This window comes from Egretta garzetta, unplaced genomic scaffold, assembly GCF_000687185.1.
Source record: "Egretta garzetta isolate BGI_Z169 unplaced genomic scaffold, ASM68718v1 scaffold202, whole genome shotgun sequence".
NCBI classification, from domain to species: domain Eukaryota; kingdom Metazoa; phylum Chordata; class Aves; order Pelecaniformes; family Ardeidae; genus Egretta; species Egretta garzetta.
This window is the reverse complement of record NW_009258891.1, coordinates 906420-917264: the sequence shown is the minus strand read 5'-3', so window position 1 is coordinate 917264 and position 10845 is coordinate 906420. Positions and strand designations below refer to the sequence as shown.

The window sequence follows — 10845 nt, the reverse complement described above, 5'->3', positions numbered from 1 at the left end:
AGCCCTCCGGTGTATCAGCCACTCCTCCCAGTTTTGTGTCATCAGCAAACTTGCTGATGGTACGCTCTGTCCCCTTGTCCAGGTCATTGATGAGTAAGTTGAACAAGACCGGGCCGAGTACTGAACCCTGGGGAACTCCACTAGCTACCAGCCTCCAACTAGGCTCTGCCCCGCCGATCAGAACCCTCAGAGTCCTGCCGTTCAGCCAGTTCCCAATCCACCTCACTGTCCACTCATCCAACCCACACTTCCTGAGACACTTCCCAGTCACCTCCTTCATGTGGTGGAAGTAGCTTCCAGGAGGATTTGCCCCATAACTTTGTTGGGACAGAGGTGCGGTTGACTGCCTGTGGTTAGCTGGACGCTGTTCCTGACAGGTGAAAGAAGCCTTTGCCCAAGCTGTGTTCCTACAGAATCATAGAATCGTTTAGGTTGGAAAAGACCTTTAAGATCATCAAGTCCAACTGTTAACCTAACACTGCCATCCCACCACTAAACCGTGTCCCTAAGCAACTAAACTATGTTCATATCATGCCAGATTTTTAAAAGTAATAGGTGCTTCATGGATTATGAGCAGCACTTTGTTTAATCTCAGGTACCTACAACCATAAACTACAGTTGAGGAGTACATTGCCATAATCTGAAAGGAATCACTGTCTAAGGAAAAGCAAAATAAAGCCCTTCAGCATTTGCCTTCTCCTTTGTTCATTTGCAGAGCTCTGTGTCTTGAAGTTCACTCTGAAATGAGTCTGTTCCAATTTTGTCTGAAAAGCATATAGATGTTCTGCACCCAGCATGTGAAAACATCTTAAACCTTTAAACCGCCTTGAACCTAACGAATATCCAAAGCTCTGTCTGCCCATCTGTTTGCGTTTTATGCTGTTGCCTGGTATGATGGTGTAGTAGCACGTCTTGAGTATAAGCAGCTACCAGCAGTGACATCTCGTTTGGACCTGTTGGAGCTTATGGTTTTCTTCCAGTTAGAGGAAAAATAGATTTTTTTTTTTGATTTTTTTTTTTTTTTACCTTTTAGTTTATGTTGGTTCGCCAGGTTTGTTTGTTGATGGCTTTAGGTCTTTTTTCTTTCATTTTGTCTTAGAATTTTTAATGGTACCGGAGGATAGAAAGGCTCATCATGTTCCTAGATTGTGAGAGATCTGAGTGGATCTTCACTGGCTTTGGAGTTCAGGGCAATGATCAGCTTCCTTCATACCTGCTCGTTCATATATGAGGGTGAGGAGGGTTAAAATTTACACAATTATAAATTTATTTTGTAAATATGAGAAGGGTTTTGAGAAGCTGAGAGATGAGAAAGAAGAGCCTCGAAATAACTGCAGCAGATTTGGTTTTAGCTGTTTCCTCATAATGCACGTAGTGTTGAAATTTCAGTCTGAAAAAGCAGTGAAGACGTGTTAGAAATGCTTTGAGAAATGAAGAAGAGATAAAAGATAAGCATGGAAAACAACACAAGTAGTCACAGCCTGCAGTAATAGTGTGGCTAATAGCCTTTGCAGCCAAGAGAATGAATCTCACTACAGGAAAGTTACTTTTTTGTAACTGACCCAGATCTCTTGACAGAGGTGCAGAAGAGTTGCATCTGGACGGTGAAGAGGGCCAGCTGAAGCTCGGCCCTGGAGGAGCGCACGGCTCTCCGGTGCAGCGGCAGCGTGAGCTCTGCGCATGTTGCCCACCGACACGCCGGGGTGTAACCTGTCAGCCCGAGGAAATGTTTTACTTCATCGTCTTCCCAATGTGTTAGTCAGCTTTGACATCAAGTACAGGTTGTCTCTTTGTGGTGATCCATCTGCCTTGCTTTTTCATCAATCCAGAAGGCAGGAAGTCTGCCTCAGACCGTGGGAGTAGCTGACAGATACTGCCTCTCTGCCGTCTTGGTTCATGATCTGCATTCTTCCTACTTGCAGTACACAAACCCCTCAGCTTCTTGTGAAGAGCCATGAGAGGAAGAGGGCAGACAAAAAGCAATTAATGCTTAAGATTTTAACTGTGGTGTACCTCTGCCATTGCAAAAAACGTAAGAAAACTGCACGACTAATTTGTTAAATTGTTCAGTCACAATGATGGGCCTCAAACAAGACTGTGGTGCTTTCTCTGGACTGATTCTGAATGTTTTGGATACACGGGCGTGATCTTTTGGAGTTTCAGCCACAGGGGGACTCCTGCTCCGTGTCCAGTCTCTCATGCCTCCCATCTATACTTTTACACGCTATTTTTTTTAAATCTTGTAACCAGGTGTCCCATCCAGAAGTGGCTGAGAGAGTATCTGCCCCAGAAGAAGTTCCCTCCTTGCCCTCGGAAGAACGTGGTATAAAAAAATCTCGGGATGTATTTGGTTTAGATTTCGGCATAACAACAGTTAAACAACCACCCACAGCAGACTCAGAGGTAAATAAAGAAACACTTGGAAGTGGAAAAGACTTCAAAAATGCAAATTAAATTTATTCCAGGAGAGAGAAATAAATTCCAGTATATACTTTTTCTCCTCCACTCCTTTTTTCTCTCCTTGAAATTTACCTTGAGCCATTTCAGCTTAAACTGTAATCTAAGAACCCTTTACACTTTGACTCTGCACCTACGAGTTCTAAATTGCTTATAGAAACTAGTATTGAGCCTTGAGTAGAAACTATTCATTTGATTTAATTTTACTTTTACATTGATTCAACTTAATTTATTAAGGACTTCAAGTGAAGCTGAATGTATTCCTGATGAGGTTAAAATTTAAATCAATGAGGTTTATGTAGGGGTTTGCACAGGTTTAACTGAGTTTATTTTAAAGTATGTGGAATCAGCCCCAGAGATGATGCTCAGGGCTGTAATCTCAACTATTTGAATGATTGCTAGGCGCTCTAGCAAGGGAGAAGCAACACTAATGCGCAGCTTTGTAAGTCAAATCAGAACCCTGATGAGCATCACAGGACAAACTCAATTTGTGCTGTCTAGACAGGATAAGGAGTGAGTTTTGAGTACAAGAAATGCAAAAAAAAAAAAAAAAAAAAGACTTCTGGAATACTTGGATTTTGAAAATGATGGCTTGAATCATGCTGGCCGTGAAAGGGAAAGGGAAGCTAAGGTGGCTGATGAGATCTGCTTTTGAAAGCAAAGATTCTAGATTGAAAAGAGCCTCAGATTGCAAATCTCGTTAACCTTAAATAGGGAAAACACTTCAACAGATGAAACAGGGCAGCGTTCCTTGGAGAGGAGTGCCAGCCCGGATCATCAGAGGTGTCAGGACTGAATCTGAAATTCTTTTTGTCAGGCACTGCTAATAAAGTAAGGAGATCACGTTGATTGAGAGGTAAGTATAGGATCTAGAGCTGACAAATACATTCAGACTGGCAGCGCGTCTTAGTCTGTGATTTTTAACATTCTTGTATGCGCTGGGAGTGAGGACAATAGCCCTTTGGATTCACACGCGACCATCTGGAGTTGTGCCAGCAGAAATCCTTACTGAAATTACAGTTATTGCACGTCAGAAGTATCTCACCTGCCAGACTCAGGTTATGTTTGCACGGCGCTGGTTTTAGGTAGCAGTTGTTGTTATGCCAGGAGGACTTTACCGGTAGGTATACTGGTATGCCTGTATCATTAAGCATACCTAACGCAGGCCTGGCTCTACCGTGTAATGGCTCTGTTTATCACTATAATCCTGAGTGCAATTCTCACCTTGTTACCTGGAATATTTACACTAAGGTACATCAGGGAAGGGTTGCCATCATCTGAAGAGAAGTGAAGGCATAGGAGGAAGTGTCTGGTGGACAACAGGACTGGGAAAGCTCTTGCTCTCCCCTTGTGAGAACATCCCATCTCAGCTACCTCTATACAAACATGGGTGGCTTAGGAGACAGAAGAAATTAGAAGGTTGTGTGTAGTTGCAGAGCAATGACCCTGTTGGACATGGTGAGATAGCTCACATGACCAGAAAGACAGGCTAGGAAGGCAAGGAGAAAGGGTTGTGCTCCATGCAAAGGCGTGCCTGGAGCTTTGCCTTGGGATGAGTGGTGAGCCTGTTGGGAGCTAATGGGTAGGAATCAAAGGATAGACCAACATCAATGACATTGGAAAGATTTTAGCTTCAAGTGAAACGATAAGCAGCAGAAAGAGAGTGCTGACATTTAGCAATTTAGAACATGGCCAAGTCTAAACGGAGATTCATGGGACTGCAAAGGGACAGTGGTCTTACTGATGGCAGGACTTTGGAACTTGACAGGGTGAAACACTCAGAGAAAAGAGGGCGAGAGGACATCAGAAGAAAACTGTCCAAAGAAACCACTGGCAGTGTATGTTCATTACCTGGCAGCTCTTAAGCAGAAATCTGCGCTTCTCCGTGTCGGATTCAGAGCTCTAGCAGCTGGCCTTAGAACGCAGAAAGTACCAGAATAACCTCAAAATTTTAGGCAGCTGAGAGATATCCTGCAGACTGTGCACATGCTGTTAGTCTACTCTAGTCTTTCTTTATGATCTCAGAAGATTAATACAATTTCTTTGAGCCTCTTTGCCTCATGTAAAATGAGGATGACCAGCACATTCCTATGTCACAGGCAGGATGTGGCACAGTTGGTTAAACTGTGCTTGTAAAAGACAGAAATTAGGATAAATGTGTTATATTGCAAAACAAAGGCTTAGTTTCACATTTGCCCTACACTGACTTTGTTCCTCTGAATGCAGGAGTTCCTAACTGTGACCTCAGCTTACAGCGTTGTGAGCAGGGAGTCGCTCACAAGTGATGGGTGCGTTGTCTAAGGCAGTTCTAATAAACTGCAACTAGAGTAATCCTTTCCTTGTGCAGATGGATGGAGTACAAATATGCAGGACATCAGAACAATCCATAGGAAAGCTCTAAGAGCAATCAGCAAGTATGAGCCCATTGAAAAGTTGGAAGAGCTGGAGATGCCTGGTTTCTGGTGGGTAGGACAAGAGTTAATGTGGTTAATGCTTACATCGCAGCAAGGAAGATTCAGCCCGAGTACTAGGAATAGCTCGAACAGGGAGAAACATGGGGCACCTTTTTCTACCTAGACAGTTATTTGTAGTAGAGTGATTGTGTGTTGAAAATCAGGGTTTCTGTACTCTTTTTCAGTCTCTTATGGGGGAATGTGACCCAGAGCCTGCGACCCTGTAGTGCTTGATCCTGGCCTTTCAGGTTTTAGACAGGTTTGCTCTATTATAGACTGTGGTTCTTGTCCCACCTGTGCATGATCTGACCTTCTTGGGGTTTTAGCAAATCAGGTTTGACCGTGTGCACTAGTACAAGGGATATGAGTTCACATCTGTTCCATATAAACTGTGCCTGGGTTGATCATATTCAGCAGCCCGATTTGCATCTTGGGAGGTGTCCCAACAAAAAATTAAAGATCAGGCAGGGTTTTGGCATCTGGCATTCGTGGATGAGGAACACAGAACCCAGCAACTCTGTTTATGCTTCAGAGCTCTATTAACCTTTTCGGTTTTTAGCCCTGAATATTTTCTTCTCGAGGACCAAGCCCCCTTGGTTTGCACTGGGCCAAATTTTTTCTCTGGCCAAAGCCTTGGTCCTGGGAGGGCAGGGCGTTGTTCTCCTTGAAGGTGGCGTCAGTACCTCACCACCTGGCAGGGTTGCTGTCACCGCGTGAGGGTTTGTGCTGGCTTGAGTTCTGCTATTCTGATTCAGCAAAACAAATACCCTGAAACCCTCAGCTGTGCAATGTTTTGATGAACTGTGTATGGCCTTCCTTTTTCTGGGCTGTCCTTCCATATTTTACATGTCTTTACATGTGTTCAAAAAGCGGGGTGGTTTGATTGCTGAAGTTACTAGTAAGTGGCAAAACTCTGGTGCCCTGACCGCTCCAGTACCAACCATTACAAATTAAAAACCGTCATTGTAACATTCATTTGAGTTAAATATGATGTGACTAGCAAGCGTGGTGTTACTCGGTTAAATATTTAGGTGATTCATATTTCCTTTCTGGCACCAATTGTGAAAATGGTGTAAGTCTTTTTTGGTTGAATAAATCAAGGTTGTTAAATACAATGGCTGCTTTTTAAAAGCACCTACTAGAGAATATTGAGAATTATTTCAATTAAAAACAAAGCTGAAGTTTTATTTATTTAAAAAAAAAAAGGCAGAGAAAATGACCTGAATAAGTATAAACCAGGTGGCCTGCATTTCATCTCTGACAGAATAGTTCTTTTTTTGTTGTGTTTGGTTGGAGAGTCAGTTGTAAGAAAGATGTTATAATGCAGCTAATATCAGCCCGTCTAGTACTGTGAAAATAGGTCTTGGCAAGCAAACTTCATATTTTGAGATGAGGTTGGAGGTCCAGTTGATAAAGGTCACTGATATATTTTTAAACTACTATAATATGTTTGATTTTTTTCAGTCAGTACATCTTATTTAATTAATGAGATTACTACTAAGAATGAGTAGAGGCTGTATAAAATAATTATATTTGACAGTAATCTCATCCTCTTCTGGAAGGGTCGATATTATTCCATAATCTTTCCATCACAGTATTTATTAGCACCAAGTTTAAAGTTTATTTGATAAAGTATCCATGAAGTATGCTGGAGACAGGAGGTATCTTGTTTATCCCGAGGAATCTGGATCGCTTGTTAAACTGGTGCAGATGAACATGCATTTTAAGGTGACCGAATCTGTGGTTTGTACATCTAAGAAAAAAAAAACCCAAACCAGGTCCTAGTTACTGCATGGGGGATTGTAGCCTTAAAAGCTGTAGGCTGAAGAAAAGAAAAAGTCATGGAAAGTCTGGTGAGTAACAAGCTAAATGAGACCGTTGTGTGATGCTGTGGTAAAAGGGATAATTCAGTGGTAATGAAAAATGCCAGTCAGCGTGGTTTCCTGGAAAATATGTCTCTCCAGATAAACATAATCTTGTTTCGTGTCTGAGTTTACTTGAGTGGTGTCTATAAATATGTACGAGAAGAGAAGATTTCTTATACCAGAGGGCTTTTTATTTTGTAGGCAAAGATTTAATGAGATTTGCTGCCTGGAAGACAAAACAAGCCTGATCAAAGTAGGAAAAAAAATAATGAAGTTACTATCACCACTTGGAGACTTTATGTGAGACATCTCACTGGATGTGCTAATTTGATCAGATACCTTTTGTGTAACCTCGGAAGACACGGGTACAGGTGATGTGGTCTGTCCCGTGCCAGAGGGTCACTGGGGCTTTGACTCACGGTGACTCCTTCCCGCTTCAAAAATTGTCCCATTTTGCAATTCCAAGGTGGAGGGTGTATTGCATGGGACGGTGTGATCCCTCAGTCCTATAAATAGCTGGGGCTCCATGCAGCATGGGGTGGCTTTATTTTCAGTGGACCTGCCATGGTGGAGAAAGGAGAGTTGACTCCATGGTGCCAGCTCTGTAAATGTCTCCAACTTTGGGCGTCTGTGCAGGATCTGGCATGGCTGGAGGGGCTCGTTAGCCAGATGGTTCAGCCCCAGCAAGCCGTGGGGAAGGCATGCATTTACAAGCCTGGAGTTCAGTATCCTGCTGGGATAGATGATCATTTACCTTTCAAGTTTCTGACAATATTCAGAATAAGCTCTGAGTTTGTATAGTGATTGCATTTGCAGAATCTCTTTATTTGTAGAAGTGCGTTTTATTTTTCTATGTAAATCTTAGCTTTGAGTCTGAGTTCGGTAAATGATATATTTTGTAACTGTCATGATGCAGAGAGTGCTGTGTATGTACCATTCTTATTAGAAGGTGCAATGAATAGGTGTTTTTAAATGTGACTGGAAAGTATGTTCCAGATACAGTAGGAAACAATCCTGAAATATAATAAATGTCAGTCTTAAGATGCAAGCGTTTGCGTCATTTCAGACTACATTGACTTTCCCTTCTCACTGTTGATCTGTTGAAGCCCTTCTTCTTGGGGGGAAGAAAAAAGATGCTTTTATTTATTTCCTCACCTATTTTGTCCTTTTTTTTTCCCTAGTTACCCAGTGGGAGACTCTTCCACGCCGCGGCTGTTATCTCAGATGCTATGTACATCTTTGGCGGCACGGTGGACAATAACATTAGAAGTGGAGAAATGTACAGGTTCCAGGTAATTCACTGATAAACATCCTCAAACATTCACACCAGTTCTGCCTGAATCCTTCTGGCTGTCTCCGGACGTGCAGAGTTTCTGGTTTGGCTCCCTGTGAGCTTGATGGCTTTCCTTTCGCAATCTTCCTGCAGGATGCCTTTGCATTTCAGATTCAGCTGCCAATGATTAATATACATCTTTAAAGTATTTTGAGATATGTTATCTGCACAGACATTTTGGTAAGGCCAAGCTCTCCAGTGCCTTCTAAAGTCCTGACAGAGATCATGACACTTATTTTGACAAATTATTGAAAAGTGTATCAGACAGGATTTGCCAGGATGTTTAATTGAAAATTGGTTGTTTCTCTTCATGTACTGTCAGGTTCAGGGTTTCTGGGTCAGAGCATTTTGTACTAAAGTTTTATCTTCCTGCAGCAATTCCCTCTCCCATCCCCCAGTAACTATGGGAATTTTAAATTTAAAATTTCAAGATACTCACACCAGGTCAAATCCCCCCTACGCTCAAATTTATTTTTATTGTGTGGGACCCTCAGACAAGTCCCGAGAGCAGGTGAGACTCCGAGCCACCAAATCCTGAAATCTGCAAGGAGTGATGGATGGATGAGAGACATCTCTTGCATGTTAGTCCGTGTTATCTTCATTACCCTCACCACAGAGGAAGCCCTTGCACGTGTTTGGTTTGGTTGTTGTTTTCTACTTTGTATGCTACATTGAGGTCAAGCTAATAAGAAAATCCAGTGATGGTATATGTAGCTACAGTACTTTTGGATATGGCCATTTGAAATGAATTCTGTCTTCTGTGGGTTTTTACTTTTTTTTTTTAGTTTTCTTGTTACCCTAAATGCACTCTGCATGAAGATTATGGAAGGCTGTGGGAAAACAGACAGTTCAGTGACTTGGAGTTTGTTTTGGGAGAGGTGAGTGGAATTTATTGAAAAGGTGCCAATGGGGGTGTTACTGCATGCGTAGCGTGTTTGCTGGGAAAAAGCAAATGGTACGATGATTGTGCCAGAAACCCTGGGAATGAAGTTTTAAGAGAGTGTCACTGGTGAAAATGATGTCTGTCTGGTTTAGTAAGTTCTACTAATCCAGAAAAATGTATAAAGCAGCAGAGGAGGATAAACTTTTAAACTGAGATCTGTGGATCACTGAGACACAACCCGAGTTTATCAGAGCACGTTATACACAGTTGCAATATGAAAACGATACTAACGACCTCTGTACTCCGAGGTCCCAACGGTCTCCTGGCAAAAGCAGGTCAGTGGTTTGCAGATCCATGTATCATTTCAAGAGCCATTTTTAATTACTGAAATAAAATAGAATGAGAAAAAGCAGCACAGGGGAATGGTTTTCTAGTAATGAAAACAATTACAAAATTTTTAAAAGAACATGTTTTCTGAAGAAAAACATGAGAAATTTGAACTTAACTGCATTCCTTTCATATAAAAAAAAAAGTTAGAAAATACTTTGCAGAGATCAGATAACAGATCCTCAGCAACAGATGAAGTAGATGATGAAGAACAAACATGCTGTTGTTTTGAAAAGAGAAAATCAAACCGAAAATCAGATGCAACAATAAGAAGCGATATTTGTGACACTGAACCTGCACTACAGTTTCCAGTCAGTGAATGCAGCAGAGACTCTTTCCAAGTGGTGTTTGCCGTTAGCCTTTGGGGAAAATAGGTGTTGAATTTCATGTGGATGTGCAGAGCAGATGCAAGGTTGCCATTGATTCTAACTTAAACTAAATGTATAGTAACCTGGAGTTCAGCCCGGGTTTCTATGGCTTCTGCCATCTGCCACCGCCATGTGATTTGGGAATAAAAGTTTAATATGTGTTATTCCTTTGCCTTTGACAGAAGGAAGAACGAGTCCGAGGGCACACTGCAATTGTTACAGCTCGCTGCAAGTGGCTGAAAAAGAAAATCATGCAGGCAAGGGAGAGGTTGAAACAGGTGAGTATTTCAGAAAAGTAATCTTGTGGCGGGGTAACACCTATTCTACCCAAGTTTGGAACTAAGGGTGTTAGGAAAAAGTATCTGCTGAGGCAGATGTAGGACCAGAGCAGTATCTGATGCTGAGGTGCTCTTGGGCAAGTAAAATAAAGAGGATAATTAGTATTAACATAGGCTACTGGATAGTAGGCTACCAGTAGTATTAACATAGGCTACCAGGCCAGGCGAGGAGCGTAACATGGAGGAGCCAAAGTTAATCCAGTTATCTGGATTTGGCAGTATGGTTCTTGGGAGCTCTCGTGGCTGTCTAAGTTCTAATCTTGTGGAATACCCTTGGGGATGTGTGTGTACCCCTCCCTCTGGGGAGGGTAAAAGCTGTATGTCGTCGGGGATGGCCTGCAAGATAAGACAGATTAGAGGGAAGGCAGTGTTAAGGTTTTGAGGCTGGCTCTGTTCCCTTTACCTTAGATTTCCTGATTTTTTTTCCAGAGTTGAAGGTCTGATGCCTATGGTTCATTGTCTATTAATTTTAACTACTTACAGCTTTTCAGCAGCAAACATTTTATTGCTCTTGAGGAAGTGGTAGCACACAACCTGCAGTAAGACATATGGATGCCTGATTGCCCCTTAGTTAATTGCTTTGCCACCCCACAGTCCTCCATCTTCTCTGGAAAAGGCTTTAGGGAAAGGCTGTCAAAGTGGAACTTGAAAGTAACAGAGTGTCTTAAAATAATTCTGTGCAGCACTTTGAGCTCTGACTTTGCAAAGCAGGGGTCTGTGGAACCTGCTTCCTTCTCCAAGGAGAGATGCTGTTCCTGCTG

The 10845-nt window shown here is 42.2% G+C and overlaps 1 protein-coding gene across 4 annotated transcripts in view; it reads left to right on the top strand.

Moving 5' to 3' along the window:
- Positions 1-10845, top strand: part of LZTR1 (leucine zipper like transcription regulator 1) — a 35786-nt gene that overhangs the window by 12954 nt on the left and 11987 nt on the right. For 3 of the 4 annotated variants that reach the window (XR_004841356.1, XM_035889700.1, XM_035889701.1), the window contains exons 8-11: positions 2251-2403; positions 7957-8067; positions 8894-8986; positions 9929-10024. Coding sequence is in view for 3 of the 4 variants with exons in the window: in XM_035889700.1 (XP_035745593.1) it covers positions 2251-2403; positions 7957-8067; positions 8894-8986; positions 9929-10024 (453 nt within the window). In the remaining variant the exon portion in view is untranslated. The remainder of the gene's footprint in view (positions 1-2250; positions 2404-7956; positions 8068-8893; positions 8987-9928; positions 10025-10845) is intronic. The other variant, XM_035889702.1, reaches the window with a different exon arrangement.